At 45.3% G+C, this 22,719-nt stretch overlaps 1 protein-coding gene across 6 annotated transcripts in view; it reads right to left on the reverse strand.

The window, feature by feature from the left end:
- Nucleotides 1–971: 971 nt before the first annotated feature.
- Nucleotides 972–22,719, reverse strand: part of FAM107B (family with sequence similarity 107 member B) — a 218,291-nt gene continuing 196,543 nt past the window's right edge. For 3 of the 6 annotated variants that reach the window (XM_060121539.1, XM_060121566.1, XM_060121589.1), the window contains 3 exons: nt 11,597–11,780; nt 3,121–3,271; nt 972–2,148 (listed from right to left, as the gene is read on the reverse strand). In XM_060121539.1, the coding sequence (XP_059977522.1) occupies nt 2,032–2,148; nt 3,121–3,271; nt 11,597–11,780 (452 nt within the window). In that variant the 3' untranslated portion in view covers nt 972–2,031. Of the gene's footprint in view, nt 2,149–3,120; nt 3,272–11,596; nt 11,781–14,671; nt 14,859–19,842; nt 19,971–22,719 lie in introns of those variants that run through there. The other 3 variants (XM_060121548.1, XM_060121557.1, XM_060121577.1) reach the window with 3 other exon arrangements.

The raw sequence follows: 22,719 nt of genomic DNA on the forward strand, positions 1-22,719 counted from the left end.
CTTTCAAGATGATCGGTTAATGCTCTTTCCTCTCTGAAAAGGAAGAAGGATGGAAAAAAAATAGTTACCATTCCATCCTTCAAAAGTAAATTATGATAGAGCAACATTGTACCTTAAGCATCTCATTTTTATTCAAATAATACTTGCTGATGAGAGAAATAATCCATTTCAGGTGTAATCAACATGTTCTATGACTAGCAGTATATTATCTATGCATTTACTTTTGTCCTGTCCACATTAGGGGTGAACAGGAGCCTAATCACCAACCATGAAAACTACAGAATTCCCATAGAAAGCTACTTTCTACTTAGGCTTGTTGAGGATTCAAAAGCTCGGGATCCAGCTTTCTATGACTCTTGAAAGAAATTATAAGAAGAGCCTTCGGGGCTTCCCTGGTGGCGCAGTGGTTGAGAGTCCACCTGCCGATGCAGGGGACGCGGGTTCGTGCCCCGGTCCGGGAAGATCCCACATGCCGCGGAGCGGCTGGGCCCGTGAGCCATGGCCGCTGAGCATGCGTGTCCAGAGCCTGTGCTCCGCAACGGGAGAGGCCACAGCAGTGAGAGGCCCGCGTACCGCAAAAAAAAAAAAAAAAAAAGAAGAGCCTTCAATGTAGGAATTACCGGCTGAACCGTTTCTACAAAGAACATACTGAATCCACACAAATTCTTCTAGACCACCCCAAGCAGAACGTCCCCCTGCCCATCCCGGCAATAGAAAAGGGATTTTGCGTTAAGAATCTGGCTGTAGTTGGTAACGCAGGGCTCACACGTGGAGTACAGCATGCCAGCTGGAGAGCACCAACTGAGCAGCCTCCCCTTCCCCTCAGCTGTTCCTGAGAGATCAACAGTAGTCACAACATCATCCTTACGAACGCATCACCATCACTAAGGTAGTGGTGAACTAGCCTTTCTTCACAAGAAAAAAGGGCAAAGAGCTAGGTGATCATTGATCAGAAAATTTCAAAGGTTGGATTCAAATAATATTAAAAATGTATAAATGCTATATATCTTCCAAATGGGCCTCCTTGAGACCAATCTACATTTGATTCACATTAAAATACCCAGAGAACTCTTCCTTCACAGCTCCACGTGGGAGCTTTCCCCATACTGCTCTCAGGAGAAACCAGAAGATTTGGACCCTCTACTTTTGACACTGAGGTTGGGTTATACGGACTAGTTTTTATTCCTCGAAGGAGTGGGAGATTATTTCACATAAAAGGCGTGGCTGAGCAAGAAACTTAACAACAAAATAAAACAAAACCAACCCCCTAACAGTTATCAAAGCAAGACATGGATTTATATGATGGACCTTCCCTGAAGTAGAAGGTCACCGTGAAGCATCAGGGAACCAACAGGAACGGAAATAAGATCAAGACAGACGTTTACGTAGTCTTGTTTATGTATCTCTTTGTTCCCATATTTTTAAAGTTCCTCACTCTATTTCTGAATCTTAATGCCGACAAAGGTAAGAACTGTGTTCAACATGAATATTAACATTCTCTGGTGTTAAGCCTAACGTGGGTGAAAGTGTAAATAGACAAGAAAACAGAATTTACAAACAGTGGCTATAACAGATCAAACGCATTTCTGCGTGATCTAAATTACTGAATGGGTAACTAAAGGAAGAACGAAACACATTTTCTTTACATTTGAAAAGAAAAAAGGCTCTGTGCCCCACTAAACTTGGCTTGAAAGAAAAACCAAGTAGTGCAACTCTCAGGAATTTATGCCAGTGTCCTCTTCCTTTTTTTCTTGTTGTTATTTTTTAAGTCTTTGAACACACAGGTCCATTATCCCAACTTAAGTGCTGGGCAACGTCCTTCATTTGGCGAATAGGAACTGCAACAGTCACAGGTGTAACCGATCCAACCCGGATGGTAGGAAAACCAAAACCAAACTCTTTTCAAAGTAACAGTTCTCTGCTGGCTGGGATTCTCTCCAGGGGCTTTGGCCCTGAGGTTAAGTACTGGGGAGGCCCCTGCACACACTTTTTGTGTGCGCTGGGCTGGTGCGCGGTCTCTGCAGCCTGGACCTACGACTCCTGGGCTTGCGCCACTTCTTGGCCTGTTCTTCTGAGATTGCCTTTAACCTTCACAAACTCTGGGGCATTTTCTTGCTCTTCTCGCAATTTCTGCTTCTCAAGTTCAAGCTAAACAGAATTCAGAAACAGGAAAATTATTTACAAATTATTTACAAACGGACAGGCTTTCCAAAAACACTGTTCCTCTTTCCAAAGTCCCTAACAACTTCATTTCCCAACGGAAGGAAGTTTCTCCTGGTCTCCGCCTTAAATATATTTGTATCTTTACATATGTGGCTGGATCTAGGTGCTGGGGTAAGAATTCTGCACAGGAGCAGCAGCTGACTGGTTGTTGCTGAAATACCGAGGGATGACGAGAGCCTAAAGATTAAGGCTAAGACTTAAAACAGGACCCGAGGGCAACACGCACTTGCTCCACAGTCTTAAGTGAAGCTGACCTTCACTCAAGTGCTTGAGCTCCCAGCACTGGGCTGTGCATTCTGTGATATTCCCTGGTTTTGGCTTTGCCTCCTGAATCCCTTCTAGGTCCTCAACAGAATCCTTCCCTTTATCTTGAGTGTATTTTAGTCCATCTGCGGATACCTGTCTCAGCTTTTCCTTTCATGGTATAAAAACATTTACATCCGACGTGTCTGGGAAATTCTGCTTGTTCCAGCACCCTTTATTTCTCAGGACAAGGTAAGTCAGAGAAAGACAAGTACTGTATGATCTCTCTCACATGTGAAATCTAAAAACAGTGAAATCGTAAAAGCAGAGGGTAAAATGGTGACTAGCTAGGGGAATGCGAAAGATGCTATTTAAGGGTACGTGCTCACAACTAGCAGAGAAGTAAGTCCTGGAGACCTAATGCACAGTACGGGGATTATCGACAACAAAACGATTATAAACGTGAAAGTTGCTAAGAGACTAGAACTTAACTGTCCACACCAGCTAGAAGAAATGATAATTATATGATGCGACAGAGGTGTGAGTTAGCACTACGATGGCAATCATATTGCGATACAAAGGTACCAAATCAATATATTGTGCCCCTTAATCAACAACAACTGAAAAAACACCTTTCACCCCAATCACCCCTACCTGCTCCAACTTCTGCTGCCGTTTTAATAGTTCTATTTCCAAGTCAGATTTCTTCTTTTGTGCCTCCTCTTCCTTCTGCTTTATTACTTGATCCCGTTTTCTCTTTTCCATCACTTTCTGCAGCTCTGGCTTATTCTGAGGGGCAAGTCCCCTGCAAAAAAGCATTAACAAATCACTTTGCTGTACACCTGAAATGAATGCAGCACTGTAAGTCAACTATACTTCAAAAAAATTTTTTTAATTAAAACTAGTAAAAATAAATTTTTTTAATTAAAAAAATATTTAAAGCATTAACAACATTTAAAAGTTTTAATCTAGTGGATGCATCTTTCATGAATAGAAATCTTAGGCGTCAACCACAGAAGAGGGGTCTAGTGACTTAGTGTGACTGTGATGCCTACCACCAGCTAACAGTCGACACTGGGAGCCTCAGAAATCCATGAGCATGAAAGAAAGCGCAAGAGCACCTTCCAACAGTAAGCAAAACCCATCACTCGATAAAATCATCCTGAGCGCCTACCGTATGCCAGACGCTAGGTCATGCAAGGGAGGTTAGCGCAGGAGGTCTGGGTGGGGAAGGTGGGAACAGCATGCTCATTCGCTGAGTGGGACGGTCACCCACCATGGAGAGGAAGATGTTGAAGCTTCCCAGGCTCGAGCCCCTGACCCCAAGTACTAAATGCAGCCTCGAGAGAAGCTAGCACAGACACTTCAACAACCAAATGGCCCAAAAATCTCTTCCAACTCTTCACGTTTCAGACTTGGAAGAGGATTCTTGCACATCTAAAAGGCACGTCCAAGGTTCCATCATGGCTGGGGGCATGGCCCTGGAGAACCTGGATCCCAAATCCCAGCCCAGTGCTCTGGAACCATTTCAACTGCTGACAACACACGGAAGTCAGGCTTCAGGGGACCTCGACACTGGGGAGAGATCAATCAGGCTGCCATCTCTTCAAATGGGGCGAAACAAAACCCAAACTCGGGCCATTCCCTAGCAACCCTCATCTGAAATGTCTGAGGCAGGTCAGGAGAAGGACGGCGTTCACTGGCATTTTCGCAGGTGGGATTTCTGTCTATGTTAAAGGTCAGCTGGGACTTGCCTGGTCTCCATGTCCTCGGCTAATTCCTCAGGATTTCTCTAGTCCGGGCTCCCCCTCTTCACCATCCTCTCTCTCTTGAGCCAGTCTCCACTAGCCCCTGAGTCATCTCAACTCGTTATTAACTTTGACAATAAAAAAGAAACCAAAAAAGAAAGAAACAAACAAAATACACAAAGGGCTTCCCTGGTGGCACAGTGGTTGAGAGTCCGCCTGCCGATGCAGGGGACATGGGTTCGTGCCCTGGTCCGGGAAGATCTCACATGCTGCAGAGCGGCTGGGTCCGTGAGCCATGGCCACTGAGCCTGCGCGTCCGGAGCCTGTGCTCCGCAACAGGAGAGGCCACAACAGTGAGAGGCCCGCGTACCACAAAAAAAGAAAAAAAAAAAAAGAAAGAAACAAGCCACAGAACAGGAAGAACGCTATCAGTGCCAAGCAGCCCAGGGGGTGAGTGACATTGCCATCACACGTGTCCACACATGCACACGTGGCCCCAACCGGCACCGGTGCTTTTCTGGGCTGCGGGAAACCGGTGCTGCTGAAGCAGCCTCAGACCACCGAGGTGGCCTGTGCGCCTCCCCACACGCCTGCTGACCTTGCTGATGACACCGGGGAGTCTATAGATCAGGCCGGTCGACCTCCGTGGCTCTTCTCCACTCTACTTCAATCAGCTAATGCAACTAATCAACTAGGAGTCATGTGAGTTACCGTTTACTGAAAGAATTTCCGAAATGTGCTCTGGCTCTAAGAATCTCAATACCACCCTTGCCTCAATCTCTTTCAAGTTCACCCTATCACATCTGTAAAATAATCCTCGGTGTCACACTTCCACATCTATCTAGTGGTGATTTTTTAAAATGCTGGCATCTCTCCTCTCTACCTCTTTTTAAGATCATAATAAATGATTTTGCAAAGTTGCTGTTTACAGAGTAACCGTCAGTGGATTCCATCACTGAAGATAAAGGACACAGAGTTAAAATAACATATATGTCTTCCCTTTCCCAATTTTCATTAGCAGAACTTTCGGTTTTAAAAAAACAGAAAGAGGAGTTTTCCTGGTGGCCCAGTGGCTAAGAATCCGCCTGCCAATGCAGGGGACACGGGTTCGAGCCCTGGTCCGGGAAGATCCCACATGCCGCGGAGCAACTAAGCCCGTGTGCCACAACTACTGAGCCTGTGCTCTAGAGCCTGCAAGCCACAACTACTGAAGCCCGCGAGCCACAACTATTAAGCCTGCGTGCCACAACTACTGAGCCTGCACTGTAGAGCCCGTGAGCCACAACTACTGAGCCCACGTGCCACAGCTACTGAAGCCCGCGTGCCTAGAGCCCATGCTCTGCAACAAGATAAGCCACTGCGATGAGAAGCCCGTGCTCCGCAATGGAGAGGGGCCCCCGCTCGCCACAACTAGAAAAAGCCCTCGCGCAGCAACGAAGACCCAACGCAGCCATAAATAAATAAATAAATAGATTAAAAAAAGAACAGAAAGAAATATTAAGTTCAGCCATATTTCCAGTGAAATAAAAGAGACGGGTTATTTTTGCGATTTACAACTTATTTCACAGTTATTAAGATTGTATGAGGAGGACAGAAGTATAGACAGACTACTCTGGAAATTAAGTCTTACTCAGTGTAATAAGAAAAGTTGCTTATGGTACTTCACTACCTAAGTGTCATTGAGCACCGGAAAATGTTTGTAAATAATCTGAGTAAAGACCCACGCAGTTTCATGACTATTAAAAAGTCTCAGGATGACAGTACAGACAGAGTTAAGGGATTTAAATTTTAGGATTAAGAATTTAGCTACCTGCATAATTTAAATTTCAAACTATAATTCACTGGTGAAATTAACTTCAACCGTTATTAAGTGCTTCTGGCTTATGCAAAAGCTGTTGAACAAACTCTGATGTATGACGCGTTAAGCTGGCATTCTATCACAACACGTGAATGGGTTTAACTAATATATGGTATGCGTTTTCTGTTCAAAGATTTTACACAGTGGTGCAGTAAGATAAAATATTTAGTAACACAAAACTCAGGAAAATGGTGCTTATATGATAAATGTCCTGCACTTGTAACAGTCAAGAAGTCATACAAATTTAGTTAATATTTTATCAAGCAGCTCACTTAACTTTCTATGCTGAATGGAAAAAGTCAAGCACTGCCTATGTGATTCTCTGAGTCTAAAACTAGATCAGGCTGCAGAGGTAGCAAGACAGAAATAAGCTCCAAATTTCATAAAAATTACTGTATCAGTCTCTGCATGACAACGTTGATTCTCTTTAATCAATTCAATTAACAAGAACTTTCAATCCCTTTATGACTGACAACTGCTTACGACCTGGGGGCTTGGTACCACCCAAGACCAACAGTTATTCCCGAACTGCTTCTCGTGACTATCACAGCGGACCAAGCCGATTTTTAAAATTAATATGTGCTCTTTGAAAAAAAAAAAAAAAAAGGTTAGGTGTTATATACATACATGCAAGATAAAAAGTGAAAGCAGGGCTTCCCTGGTGGCGCAGTGGTTGAGAGTCCGCCTGCCGATGCAGGGGACACGGGTTCGTGCCCCGGTTCGGGAAGATCCCACGTGCCGCGGAGCGGCTGGGCCCGTGAGCCATGGCTGCTGGGCCTGCGCGTCTAGAGCCTGTGCTCCGCAACGGGAGAGGCCACAACAGTGAGAGGCTCACATACCGCAAAAAAAAAGGGAAAGCACACCTAGACTCTTCCTGTTAGACATCTACAGGGTGCACCACGTGCACTGTAATCTAGGTGAATGGTGGCCCGGAAAACTGTACACAGTAGAGGCCCTGCACCCATTCCTGCACCCAAAGATCACTCACTGTTTAGAGTGTGCCCCATACTCTCCAGACCCCTATCGGAGTACAGAAGTGCCCAAATTTCACCATGTCCATAATGCGAGACATTTAGGTTGTTTCCAGTTGTTCCCCATTGAACGCAATGAGGCGGGGAGCTTCCTTGTCCATTTATATCTCTCCTATCCAAGCATCTCTGCTGGCTACATTCATAGAAGCAGAATTGCTGGCTAAGCGTCTGCACATTTTGGATTTGGATGTGGACCGTGAAACTGCTTTCCAAATAGGCCGCAACAATTTGTACTCCCACCACCACTGATGAAGACGCACAGACGACGTTTAAAGGTCTGTTTCACACTTCATATAAACCACTGAACACATTCAGGGGCCGACTGGACCGGTCTATGTTCACGCCACTCCGCCTCCACACCGGCCACACTTGAACCCGTAAAAGGGAGAACGCCTCCAGAGCCAGGTCAGCACGGAGGCAGGGGCAGGTCTGGCGCCAACTCTAACACGACACGCTCCCTCCCCTGCCCACCCAGCCACACACCTCCTGGCCTAATATTTTTCTGTAGCAGGGAGGGGAAGGGTTGCCTTTGGCTTTCAGGCCCTTGATCTTGAATCTTGGAGTCTCCTGGTTTGGCCTGCCCTGCTCCACGTTTATGACTGAGCCATTTCAACCGGCGTGGATTCAAATGTAAATATTTCGACCTCAACTTCCCATATTTTTTTTCCACGTTGCACGGCAACAAGCATTTACTGAGGATCTACCTATTTGTCTAACAAAGAACACCACCTGAAGAGTGACCAAAAACACAGGGACCTCGAAACTGTCGACTGAAATGTACAAGCCAAAGAGCCATTGGTAGGGATGCAGAGTAGCCGGGTATTCTCTGTTTGCCCCAGAAGTACTCTTTTTAGGGAAGACAGATTCTCTCTAAATTATATTGGAAATATTCTCATTTTTTAAGACCTCTTGAACACTGATCTTTCAACTACCAAAAATAATGCCTCTTGCAATCTGCCTTGTTATAGGAACAAAGAATCTGAGAACCTGACACAGGGTCTTAATCGTCAGACTTGGTGGTAAACTGTGACCAGATCAAATTTTAAAGACTTTTAACCTGAAACTTAACTGGGTCCGAAAGACAGCAAATAGAGGAGCAGAATGATATACTTGAAAGAGTGCAGGATACGGCGTTAGAATACCTATGAGGATATGGTCTCCTAAGCAAGGCAACTCTTTGGACTGCGACAGGTCTTCGAGCGAAACTGTGGCCACGCAGAGGAAAAGCTCCACAGAGCCTGTTTCGTGTACATCTCAGTTCTCTCTCCCTCTCCTACCCCTACCCCTTCGTCTCATTTATACGGTTATTAAATTTGATTCATCACTGTCTTTAATTTAAACTGCCTGTAATTCTATGTTGATTTCTACCCTTTTTTTATTCCAATAAAACTATCATGTGAAACTGAAAAGACTCTTCAGCCAATGACTCTTGAGTTTCCTCTCACTCACATGTCGAATGAGAACAACCCCAAGACAACACACACTGGGTTGCTGGAAAGATCACTGGATAAAATATGGGAAGGCCCTTTACAAACCGCAGACAAGTAAACAGAGGTTCATTATGGTACAAACCAGTAAGCAACTATGACTATCCTTTAACCAAATATATATATATTATTGATGTGATACTTTCTATTATTTGGCCCTAAAACAGAAATAAAAACCCCACAGTCTCTAAAAAGCATGCGTGATAGAAGATGAATAAAAGAGAAGAAACTGCTTGTGAAGTTTTCACTCTAAAACCAGTTGTATTCCTAATAAGAGGATCCTACCAAACTAAGATTTTACCTTGAAAAAACCGGAAGGCATAGGATAAGATATATTCGTTTGATTTTGAAACCTCGCTTTAATTTTCTTTTTTTTTTTTTTTTTTTAATGTACTTCTACAACCAGACCAGAACTTTTCAGAGAAAAGGGAAAAAGCAACAGGAAATTTCAGATGATGCTACATAGTAAGGGGGAAGATGGATGGGACTAAATGAGCACTTCTTATATGCCAGGTGTTTTAACAGGTATTTAAACATGCTCTCATTTACTTTCATTTTTTATAAGAAAGATATTTTTATCCCCTACTTTAGAGATGAAGAAACAGATCTCAGGAAGGAAGACCCTATCCAGGATCATAAAAGGTAGGTCAAGTTCAATGGCAAACCAGGATTCATACCATTTCTCCCTGACCTCAAGGCCCAGGTCCTCTCTATACCACGGTGCTCGAGTGAACACGAGCATTCTCCAACATTAGCTGAGCTGGGCCTGGCTAAGGAGTCAGCTGTGCAAACAAGGAAAAGAAAAAACAGGCGACAGAAAGGCAAACAGGAATGAGGTCCATTTTCACAGAATGTGCCTACTCCAGGAAATTTGGAAACAGATTCAGTTGCACAAACTGAATGTAATGTTTTACACAGACAGACCCAGGCTACTAACTACATTTCTGCAGAATAGCCTATAGCCTCTAATTCAAAGAACAACTATTCCACCAACTTTGCTTTACCGTTGTCTCTATTCTGACGTGGAGCCTTTTCATAGATAAAATAGAAAAAACAAAAACCCAACAACAGTTTGAACTAGAATGTTCCTTAGAGATTAACTAAGTCTCCTACTCCTATCTGACAGGCAAGGGGACTGAGATCCAAGAGGTAAAGACAATCAGAAAATTATTTGGTTTAGGAAACCATTCGGCTACCCTCTTTTAGAGGATATTAAACTTTCCATCTTCCCACCAACATGCAGACATGGTTTCCCAGGAAGGACGGCCTCCAAATTCTCTGGTCTGTTTAGGAACGTATACAGTCTTGTTTTGCTATGGGCGTGATGATACCAAATCCTTGGGGGTTTTGTTGTGTTTATGCGACAAAGACAGGTAGAAGCTAAGGACTTATTCAAAAGGGATCAAACTCACATTCTACTGATTAAGCGTTATTCAGACAGCACGCTAGTGTGCTGGGGACAGAAAGTAAGTCACATTCCCACATCTGGAGGGAGAAATGTAGTTACAAAGAGTTCCTGGGGCAGAAGATATGAGTTCTGGCAGAGGTACACTCCGACGGAGAACTGCCATAAAAATGCCCCCTCATCCCTTTTTAAAATGTTTCATTTTTATTTTTAATTAGGCCCTTCTTCCAAAACGTTACCCCAATGCTGAGCTTGGTCTGCACATCTTTCAGTGCAGTGGGCAGTAGCTACCTCTTCACCAAGGCTTAGCAAAGCATGAGCAGATGAGTGGTCCACAGTTCCACAACTCAGATCAGCACAGTTTTACTATGAAGACCTGAAAACAGTTCTAAATGAAGCTTAACAGATCTTCTAGTAACCCTGTGTCCTAATAAATAAAGCAACTTTTCATCCTCAGCTCTCCGACTCCAGTAGCCCTGCCCATAATCACTTAAAACGCAGAGTACCAGCCATAAAAAAGAATGAAATAGCGCCATTTGCTGCAAAACGGATGGACCTCGAGATTATCATACTAACCAAAATCAGAAAAAGAAAGACAAATACCATATGATATCATTCATATGTGTAATCTAAAATACAACACAAATGAACTTATCTATGAAACAGACTCACAGACAGAAAGAGGACTTGCGGTTGCCAAGGGGGGGGTGGGTAAGGAAAGGATGGATGGGGAGTTTGGGATTAGCAGATCCAAATTATTATATACAGAATGCATGAACAACGAGGTCCTACTGTATAGCACAGAGAACTATATTCAGTATCCTGTGATAAACCATGATGGAAAAGAATATGAAGAAGAATATAAATATGTATAACTGAATCGCTTTGCTGTACAGTAGAAATTAACACAACACTGTAAATCAGCTAGACTTCAATAAAATAAACTCTCAAAATTAAAAGAAGCAGAGTATACCGAACCCAATGCCCTAAATTACATATGACACAGATGGAACTAACAAATGGTTTACAGAGAAGACTGAAGGTCAATGTTTTGCTCCTCTCCAAAACAAAATTAATAACAATAAAAATGATAGTAATCATTTAAAATGCTACCTAAAAACAAACAAATGAAAACACAGGAAAGGGGGTCCTTATGTACTGTTAAGTCTGATGTGGTTCTAGAGACTTCTCCCTGCCACTCTACAAATGCTGAAGTGGGTGGTATCTCTTCTCACATTTCCCCAGATATATGGGGAAAATTCAGAATTTTTACAAATCTAAGCAATAATGTATTCCTCTTCGACGTAGGACACCCTCTTTTATCCTTAATCCAGCCCCTTCTGTACAAATTCTAAAATACGCATCCACTTGAGAAGGGGACCCAGGACCACAGAACTCCGAGAGACCCTGGGGCCGGCAGCTGAGCCTGCAGACAGCTTTACATCATGGGTGCCCTGACTCAAGGATGCGAAAGGAATAGGAAGTGTTAAATATGGTCAAGAAACAAACAACTCTTCGAAGCCTTTGTAAACGTAACTAAACTTAAATCTAGTTACCTTAAAAGTCCCCTAAGGAAAACTCCGCTCAAGAAAGCATCTTACCTTTTTTGATTCATAAGAAGTTCTCTGTGAAGGTCTTGATGGTTCCGGGATGTTTTGACAGGATTGACTAGTTTCTGAGGCCTAATTAGTTCAGGATTGTCATCGTCTATATAGTCTGGCTCAGCCATGATGTTTCTCGGGATGAGATACGTGTCCTTCAGGTCAGAATCCTCCAGCGGGCTGTCTGAAACAGAAAGATGAAATTCACTGTGGTCTCTGCTCAGACGTCTGCACAGAGGCCGAGGCGCAGGACAGCCGGGCTGGCCCAGCAGCTGACACCGCATCCGCCACAGGGCCCCTTCACCACTTCACTGAAAACTCTGAAGCTCTGTCAAAGAGATAGGGGCAGGGCTTCCCTGGTGGCGCAGTGGTTGAGAGTCCGCCTGCCAATGCAGGGGACACGGGTTCGTGCCCCGGTCCAGGAAGATCTCACATGCCGCAGAGCGGCTGGGCCCGTGAGCCATAGCCGCTGGGCCTGCGCGTCCGGAGCCTGTGCTCCGCAACGGGAGAGGCCACAACAGTGAGAGGCCCGCATACCGCAAAAAAAATAAATAAATAACTCGTCCAGGTTAATTTTACCAGTAGTGTAAATCTCAAACTAAAAAAAAAAAAAAAAAGAAAGAAAGAAAAGGAACACCCTCCGATCTTAAAACCCATGTTCTGTATAACAAATTATGATGCTATTTTTTATTTTATTTTATTTTTTGCGGTACGCGGGCCTCTCACTGCTGCGGCCTCTCCCGTTGCGGAGCACAGGCTCCGGACGCACAGGCTCAGCGGCCATGGCTCACGGGCCCAGCCGCTCCGCGGGACGTGGGATCTTCCCGGACCGGACCGGGGCACGAACCCACGTCCCCTGCATCGGCAGGCGGACTCTCAACCACTGCGCCACCAGAAAAGCCCCTATGATGCTATTTTTATAGAAAAATCTTTTGTTCTGTACGTCTGTGTCTCTATTTCTGCTTTGGAAATAAGGTCATCTACAGCATTTTTTATAAAATAGACAATTGATGGGAACATACTGCAAAGCACAGGGAATTCTACTTAATGCACTGTGGTAACCCTAAATGGGAGGGAAGTCCAAAAGGGAGGGAATATCTCTATGTGTATGGTTGATTCATTTTGCTGCACAGTGGAGGCTAACGGAACATTGTAAAGCAACCATATTCCAATAAAATTAGTTAAAAAAACAACAAACAGAAAAAAAAAGAAAAATCTTTTGAAAATCAACGTGAAAATAAAGAGGACAAAAGCCCAAAGAATAAATAAGTCAACTAAAATAGAAAACTTGTAGCTGCCTCATTTGTTTATATATTTTAGGTATAAACACATGATTAAGGCTCAAAATTAATGAGCAATAATATATATATCTAACAAATTACACCAAACATTCTTTAAATGCTACCTGCACTGACCTTTTAAAAACAAGCATGCCTGCAGCCCTCCCCCAAATGGAAACTCACAGACCTCGACAGTGGTAGGTTAGTGACCCCATCCCAGCAGCCTGACCGTGAACGCACCCCGAGGAGAATGTGCTCCTTGGTGGAGACTGGAGAGGCACCAAACACACTTGTAGGCAGTCTTGATTTTGTTGAAAAGCCAAGAGCAGTTTCATCCTAGTTAATCAGTAGACAAGAAGGCCCATATGCTTCCATAAAAGGACTGGTTTCTCTGCCCTAAACCAGGGACAATCTCCGGGACATCAAATGCAAACAGATTCCTGCCCTCCTGAGGTCAAGGTGTCAGCAGGGGTGGGGAGAAGAGTATTCCAGACACCAGAATGTGACAGGAGTCAGGAGCATGCCTGATGGGTCTGAGGGAGGACAGACACCAGCGAGGGTGGGGATGGAGAGGCACCAGTGGGGACGCAGGGGTGGGGTGACGGTGATACGATGCGGGAACTTGAAGGCCAGTGTCAGGGCTCTGGCCTTTGCCCTGAGTGACAGCCGGGAGCCGTGCAGGGCTCTGGGCAGGGAAGTGACGAGCTCTAACTCATGCGTCCAGACAATGACTCTAGCTGCTGAGTGTAGGACAGACCAAGGCGGCCAAGGAAAGACGCCGCCGGGAGGTGAGTGTCAGGGGACCCAGATGGTCTGGACCAGACAGATGCCGTTTCATGCCGGGCCTCAGGACTCCCCTAAAGGACTGCACACGAGGTATGAGACACAGAAGGGCCGAGGATGTCTCGAAGGGGCCTGGCCTGAGCAACAGGACCGAGCGGTCGTGGTGGAGGCCGTGCGGACAGCAGATGGGAGTGAGGTCAGCAGCTCCCTTTAGGACGTGTTGGGTGGGAGACGTCGCTGGACGCCTGAGTGGTGACGCGGTAACTGGGCAGCGGCTGGAGGGGATCTGCCGTAACTGAAGCCCCCAAACATCTTCCTTCTTCTTTCTCCCTGGTTTGCCCTTCTTCTAAGTGGGGACGGGAAAGGGAGTCCCGGCCTGAGTCAGGCGTGTAGACCTCAAGCGTGACCGCACACCAGGCTAAGGGAGACCTTGTGGCCCCCGTACAGTGGGCCACACTGGGGTCTGGGAAAGGTCACTCACGAGAAGGAGGGTGAGCTGGCTGGGAGCCACACTGTGTGTCCCTGAGCACCCCTGGCAGTGGTGATGGCCGGAGAACAATCTGGGGTCTGGTTCCTTTTCAGCAACTTTCCACCCTGGAGCCACGACGTGGCAATAAGCATCTAACTGACCTCCTTGTTCGACTTTCTCCCCTCTGCCAACTACCTTCCCCATGGCTCCCAAGGCTGGGAAACACAGCTCTGATCGTCAGGGAACCCTCCCAGCTCACAGATCCTGTCCTCGACGAAAGGAAAGTGAACACTCACTGCTCCCCGTGTGTTCACGAGTCCCTGCCTTCCCCACCAGCATCCTGTGCCTGCAACCTGCCCTCTGGCAGGGCCGCTGATCTGCTCCCTACCCAACCCTGGACCACAAAGCCAAATCTCACTCACACCTTCAGGTCCAGACGCATGTCAGATCTTCCACGAAGCCCCCCGCCCAACTCCCCAGGTGCAATTCTCTGACCTCTAGACAACTATGGGGTTCTCTTTGCCCCCTTTTCCTAGTACTCACCAACCTCCACCTTGTGTTGCAGCAAAATGTACATAAATCATATCATCTCTTCACCGCAAAGACCGCATCTGGTTTACGTGCATATTCCTCAGACCCCGTGGACTGAGTCAATGAACAGTCAGTCCTTAAATGAAGGAACAGAGCCCACGAATAACTAGCAGGACAGGGAAGCCCTGGGCTGTTTGGAGTCCAGAGCAGCAAGTAAAGCCTGAAAGGGCTCCGAGCAGCGAGCATCCACAGCCCGAAAGGGAGGAGGAGACAGAAATACGTCTGGGAGTAAAAGCACTTTGTAACTGGATGTGATTATTGCTACGAAACATTCTTCCAGAAAGTAACATGAAGACACTCTTGTCATATACACGCCCCTGGCCCAGTAACTGATTCATAAAGTAATTTTTTTTTAACTGTCAAGTCAATGAAGGAAAATGAAGGTCAGCTCAGTACAGGAGAAGCAAACCTGGCTTGAGATCTTGGACAAAGCTTAAGATGTCTGCCCCTCGGTTCTCCCACCTTCTAAAATGAGTGTTGTAAGAACAGGCTGAAGGGGCTTCCCTGGTGGCGCAGTGGCTAAGAATCCGCCTGCCAATGCAGGGGACACAGGTTCGAGCCCTGGTCCAGGAAGATCCCACATGCTGCGGAGCAACTAAGCCCGCGTGCCACAACTACTGAGCCCATGAGCCACAACTACTGAGCCCATGAGCCACAACTATTGAAGCCCGCACGCCTAGAGCCCGTGCTCCGCAACGAGAAGCCACCGCAATGAGAAGCCCTCACACCGCAACGAAGAGTAGCCACCACTCGCCGCAACTAGAGAAAGCCCGCGCACGGCAACAAAGACCTAATGCAGCCCCAAAAATAAATAAATAAAAATAACACTTAGAGTTCCGGCAGAGAGCGCGGTGAGAAGCGGATCGCGGCCTTCTTGCCCGGGGCCCTCCAGGCCCTCCGGCCTCTGGTCAGCAGGTGAACTGGGGGGCCCCCGGGACAAGCTCAGGCTGTGTCTTACCAAGCCCCAGAGCCCTCGCCGCAGCCGCCCACTGGCAGGGCCCGAGCCTGGAAGCAGCAACGAACTGCTCCCCCACCCCCACCTCCGCGACCTAATGGCGGCGGCCCCTCGGAGCCCAGATCCCGCCCACCGCCGGGTCTCTTGACCCCACGCTGCAGGGGTTAGGCGAAGCCTCCGGCAGGCCACTGAGGACGTGGCGTCTTTGGGCGTCGGGCGTGGCAGGGCGAGAAGAATGGCGGCCACTGGAACGCTGCGGAGGGCCATTAGAGCCTCGATGGCCCGGGAAGGGGGCTCTACGTGGACACCAGCTCAGCCACCCTTAGGCCTTGGAGCCCGCGCGGATCTGGGACCTGAGGTGACCTCTCTGCCCCAGTTGGACGAGACCTCACCTCGTCCGGACAACGACGGACAAAGGCCTTAACGGGCCCGGAAGGTGAGCGGAGCCCCGGTCGATGACGGGTGGAACGTTAGCGGGTCATCGGGCGGTTGGTCGTCGTTCTACCAAGACCTCGATGTCGGAAGATAGAAATGGTAGAATCACGTACCACGTGCCGCCAATAGGAAGTGCCCGCCACCCTTCGGGAAGATTTACTGGCCGTTTATAGAAGGCCTGTGTATATAATATGAAAAAGCTGCTCTCAACTTTCCCCCCAACCTTTCGAAAGAAAACTTTTCGCTACATCTAGGCCTTCTAGATGTGAAGAGGTTGCCGACGTAGGATAGAGTTAAAGTCACATGTCTTGTAAATGCCATTTGTTTCTTTAAAATAAACCGTAGAAAAGAAACGTCTTCTGGAAATGACTTTTCGAAATGGAGTTGTTTGACCGCCTCTAGAGGCGACATCAGGAGCCACAGAGGTCCACGTTTGTTCCGTGGGTTAGAGGACATGGAATGGAAGACGTTGAGGAGGAAGAAAAGAAGGTTCTGTGCCAGACTGGTCACAGTTAGAAGACATTTGCGCATTAGAACCATTGGTTTGTGTGTGCATTTTACTCCTTACTACTGTACGTGTAGTTGACAGTAAGTACTTTTTTGAAAAATAGTCTTTCTAGATCTTCTAGACTGCCTGATGTATGTTCAAAGTAGAGGTAGTAAAAAGACATTTTGTAAATATCTTTTTGTTAAAATTCGTATGAAATGTTTGGGGGGGGGAGGGGTGGCCAAACCACCTTTTTGAACAGTACGCGGTATGCGCTGTGTTTGTTTGTGCACTGGTGCAAGGTCGCGGGGAGGAGAAGGAAGTGCAAGGAGCTCTCTGCCAGTGTGTTTATAGTGAGGCACGATTAACCACTGTCTTTTTTATGTTCCCGCATTTTGTTTCACTTTGCTGTGGACATAGTGTATATAATGGACACATGAGTCCTAATTTACAACATCTAGTCTTTCTAGATGTTAAAGAGGTTGCCAGTGTATGACAAAAATAGAGTTAGTAAATAATACATTTTGTACATTTTGTGTTAAAATTTCTAGGAAAGATTGTCTTCTGAAAATTTGAGCGTGATAGCCCTCTGGGTTGGTGGAGGGGAGAGAGAGAGAAGGGGGTTGGTCTTAGAATGGCTAGAATGCTGGTATTTTGAAGACAGTTTCAGATTATAACTGTTACATGTGTGCAGTTCATTCAGTACTGCTCTGTATATAGTGGACAAATTAAGTCCTTATTTGAAACATCTAGTCCATCTAGATGTTTAGAAGTGCCCAACGTATGTTAAATGTAGAGGTAGTAAAATATCACTTTGTAAATATCTTTTTGCTAAAATTCACAGGAAGTACTGTCTTTGGGAATGTTAAATGTTAAACCATCTCTCTGAGCAGTATACTATTGTCTATACTTGTTCGGTGGTTTGGAGGAGGGAGGGAAAGAATTGCAAAAGGTAATATGCTAGTGTGTTCATACCTGGACATTTTCAGACAAAACCATTTTTTGTATGTTCATTTTGTTTTGCTGTGTATATAGTGTATATAATGGACAAATTGAGTCCTGGTTTTGCAACATCTAGTCTCTAGATGTTAAAGGGGTTGCCAGTGTATGACAAAGTAGTAAAATGAGCACATTTTGTATACTTTATTGAAATTCATAGGAAAGCTTGTCCTCTGTAAATGACTTTTGGATATGAATTTGTTCACCCACCTCTAAGCATTACATATGTATGTACTTGTCCACTGGATTGGTGGTGGAGAGAAGGAAGTGAGGGAGGAAATGGTTCAGGCCAAAATGGTCATATTTAGAAGATACGTCAGATTATAACCATTATTACATGTGTGCAATTTTATTTAACAGTGCTGTGTACATAGTGGACAAGTAAGTTCTTATATGAAATATCTATTCTTTCTAGATGTTTAGAAGTGCTTGATGTATTTAAAAGTAGTATTAGTAGAATAATGCTTCTTGTAAATAGCTTTTAAAAACTGATGGGAAATACTGTCTTTGGAAATGGAATTGTTAAACCTCCTCTCTGAACAGTATACTCTGTGCTTGTTCATTGGGTTTAGGGAGGTGGGAGGGAAGATTGCAAAAGATGTTTTGCTAGCAGATACTAGAACATTTCAACTTATCCATTGCTCTATATGTTTCATGCATTTTGTTTAACTTTACTGTATATATTTTGTGTATACTGGACCAATGGGTCCCCATTTTATAATATCTAGTCTCTAGATATTAAAGAGGTTGCCAATGTATGACAAAAGTAGAGTTAGTAAACTAACACATTTTGTACAAAAAAAACAATAACACTTAAAAAAAAAGAGAACAGGCTATAATGTGGATATAAGTATTCGGTATAATCTCTGGCAGGTCTATGATGCCAGATTCAATAAATGGAAACTATTATTAGTCAAACTATGTGACTAACAACATTCCACATTTTATTCAGAGGTCTGGGAAACCCTGTATACACAAAGCTCTACCTCTCAAGGCCTTTAAAGCATAAGAGTTCTCCGAAAACATACGAGTTCAACTAGGTGACCCACAGGCACTGAAACGAAGGCACAAACATTTTCCCTCTCCTTTCTCTCCAGTTTGCCCTTCTTCTCAACCAGCGTGGGGAAAGGGCCACGAAGCCCCCTTCACGTTCTCGCCGGTAACATTCGGTGGTTCTAAGACCCACTCAGGCTACAAACATTAAGAACCTTCTGCAAAGTGTAAAAAGTCTATCACACACACATGGAGTTCTGAATGGCTCAGGCTACAGTGCAGGGTGTGTATCAAGGAAACAAGGCTGCTAGTGAGGATCTCTGATGCTGTTCTGAAGTGGAGGGGATTCACTGAAAGATTTTAAGCCATTGAATAACAACACAGATTTGCATTTTAGACATATACTAATGCTATGCACTGAAAAATGCAACCTGATGAAAATTCTGCCTTTAATTCCTGAGAATCAAGAAACGGAAATCATCACTAAACTCTACTATCCCAGAGAGTAAGGAAATCCCATCCTTACAGATGCCTTCTGAGTCCTTGCTTTTGCATTTTTTTCCTCTTTCAAAGGTTAACTCTGGGCCCAAGCCTCTGCCTGTCCTGGGTATTTTGTGTTGATTGCTTTCCAGAGGCGAATAACCATCCCCACAGAAAAATTCCACAGCTCGACTAATAAAACAAACATTTCACTGCATCTGAGTTTCCCATCAGTCTATTCCTGGCTCCAGTAGTTCACTTACATATTGTTACATCACAAAGATATATTTTTTTGTATTTTGGCCGCAGGGCTTATGGGATCTCAGTTCCCTGACCAGGGATTGAACCCGGGCCCTCAACAGTGACAGCGCAGAGTCTTAACCACTGGACCACCAGGAATTCCCACAAAGATAAAATTTAAAACCTAATCCTTTGAGATGAAAAATCAGAATTTACAGATTATGCTAAATTCCATGTTTCCCTTAATATTTAAAATCTAATTCTACCTAGAAGCGCTAATAAATGAATCCTTTAGAAAACAATACTGGGACTTCCCTGGTGGCACGGTGGCTGAGACTCCAAGCTCCCAATGCAGGGGGCCCGGGTTTGATCCCTCATCAGGGAACTAGATCTCACATGCATGCCACAACTAAGAGTTCGCATGCCACAACTAAGGAGACTGCATGCCGCAACTAAGACCCGGTGCAACCAAATAAATAAACAAATAAATATTTTTTTAAACAATGAAAAAAATAAAAAGGAAGAAGACAATACCTGAAACCTGTCGGTGCATGCAGGTTACAGCTGTACTAGAACCAAGCGAAGCTAAACCATTAAACATCTGAACTGCTGCGACTTCTTCTGCAAAGTGCAAAGTAATTCCAAGGCAGTTTTTAAGAGCATTTGTTTCCCAGGCTGTCTCTAAGAGATTCTAGCAACCCTCTCACGATACCCTGAAAAACCCAAGTCATTTAAGATCGCAGGCCAGCCAAGTCCAGGCCTGGGTCAACCTGGAAGGGGAACGGCTGTCTCTGGACCCACGGGAATCTCCTGCACTGTTCCCAGAAGGGAGGCTGGCTGGCTGTGAGGAGAAAGGCCTTGAGAGACCAGAGAGTGACTTAAAATGGGAATTTCTCCCAAACAGCCCAGGGCTCCACTGACAAACTCCTAAGCCTGGGGTGAACCTAAGGATTCAGTCTCGTTGCCAGGAGACAGTGGCAGCATCTGGTACCCAAAGGCATCAGACAAGTGCCCAGATGACCTCTGTGGCCACAAACCTAATAAACTAAGGCTGACAAATGACACCAAACCGCAGCCATCCACAAGAGCTCATAAATGTGATTTTTCCAGCTCTACCCGGCCCACTGCTGCTAGAACTTCAGACCCGCAATAAACTGGCCACAAAGATGCTGCTGTACACATGCCAAACACTAACGCGCTTGGGAAAATACCAAACTGGTATTCTCATCGGTTTTTGCATCCCCCAAAAATGTATTTTTACAAAAAAAAAATAAGGCACATATTTTATATTTAGAATATGGGAAAGAAGTCAAGAAAAACCTCGGGAAGACAGAACGCGTGCCAAGGTTAAAGATAAGCTGGTCAGGGTGAGGCAGGACCAACCAGTAGGTGGCCATAGCTCCGCAAATCACGAGGCGTCCATTTCCAGGATGACACCCACACCTCACCCTGAAAAAGCATCAGAGAGATGCCACAAAAGGAATCCATTGTGGAGTCACTGTGCATCTTCCCTCGATGTTGTCCACAAGCTTCTCCCCATCATTTCAGCCTCATGACGGCCCAATGAGGCAGGAGGTTTTATTCTCCATGAAGTCTCCAAATTCCCTATAGGCTCAGACAGCTTCAAGGCCACGGGCTCCAGGTCACACCAACTGGGTCTAAATTCCAGTTCTCTCATTTACTGTAAGTGTGACTTTGGGCCAAGTTTTCTCACCAGTTTAAAAAGAAGAGGTAGAAGAAGTGGAAGAGGAAGAAGCAGCAGCAGCAGGGGGAAGATTATCTTATAGGGTTATGAAGAATAAATGAGAAAGGCACACCCAATGCAGGGCCTGGAATAGTAAGCGTCCAGTAAATGTCACCTGTGATGAGTGCTGTCATCGGCAACAAATAGCGACTAGTAAAAATAACCCTGTTCCTGCTGCCCCAGGTTACACAGCTACGAAAGGGCAGGACCAGGATTTGAACTAGAGTCTGTCTGATTCCACGGGTATGCCCTCAAGCATCCCATTCTTCTGGGCCGTGATAATGGTGGGGCAGGGGGAGGCAGGAGAGGAGACAACAGGTTTCACTTTAACAGGATGACTTTCTCTCTCAGAAAGCTTTTAGAAGCTTTATAACATCATAGCTTTATAACCCCAACCAGAAAACATCTTGCAGAAAGTCACATTAATGCGGGGAAAGGTTGCGAGAGGGACGCAGTTTCTTTAAAACATATAAATGTTTTTATAAGGATGCTCAGAGTAGCGATATTCATAACAGCCCCAAACTGGAGGCAACCCAAATGTCCATTAACCGTCGGATGGAGAAGTAGATGAGGATATAATGGAAGAATACACAGCAATGAGAATGACAACAGCAGCAGGACCGAACCTCACAAATACAACGTCAGCAGAAGAAGCCAGACACACAGGAGTCCATCCTGGATCATTCCACGGGTCTGATGTTCAAAACAGGCAAACCCAGCCTCTGGTGTCAGATGTCAGGATAACGGTTACCTTGGGAGCAGAGAGGCAGTGGATGGGGAGAAAGGGGGCTTCTGGGGTGCCGGTAAGGTTCTGTTTTCTGATACAGGTTCTGGTTACACAGGCACATTCACTATGAAAATTCACCAATCAGTTCACTTTTGGGGCTCATGTCCTGCTCTGTATGCATATTATCCCTCAATAAATACAGTTCATATTAAATAGCTATTAAACTTACAATCTAGGGATCATTCAGTTGCTGCTATATTATTACAGTTTTGTTATTTCATCCATTTTAAACCCTGTTCAGTCCATGAGAAGTAATACCACCAGGTTTGAAGACCACCCATCCCGGATTAGAAGCCTGGTTATGCCACTTACCAGTTATGTGATTTTGTACAAATGACTTAACCTGTGTCTTGATTTCCTCACCTGTAAATCAGGGCTCCTACACCCACGTTTGCAGAACTGTCCCAAGCATTAAAAAAAACTTAAGGAAAACATTCACCATACGTCGTACCAGCCCATGTGGCAGATGTTCAATAAACTGGACAGTTAAGTAGTTCCAACAAATTAACTCATTAATCTAACCCTCCATGAATCAATGTCCTATCACAGTGAAAAATGGATGACCACGCACTACAAGTATACTATTTTATACCAAGTTTAATGGTGAACCCCATCTTGGCCTCTGCTCATTTTTCCAATTTGGACTTAGATGGGAGAGAGAGAGAGAGAGAGTTAGGGAGGGACAAAGTGGCGGGGAGAAAACAAAATCCCTGACGGCACAGCCAAAGCACAGAGAGGAGCCCGCAGCCCAAGGCTGGGATGCCGTGAAAACCCTGACCATTTCCCAGTCTCTGGGCTTCAGTCTTCTTGTCTTTACAGCTGAATGGCTATGTCGCCCTGATTGCTCAGTAATCTGTTGTAAATGACTACGCTGCGTACA

This window comes from Lagenorhynchus albirostris, chromosome 1 (genome assembly GCF_949774975.1).
Source record: "Lagenorhynchus albirostris chromosome 1, mLagAlb1.1, whole genome shotgun sequence".
NCBI lineage: Eukaryota > Metazoa > Chordata > Mammalia > Artiodactyla > Delphinidae > Lagenorhynchus > Lagenorhynchus albirostris.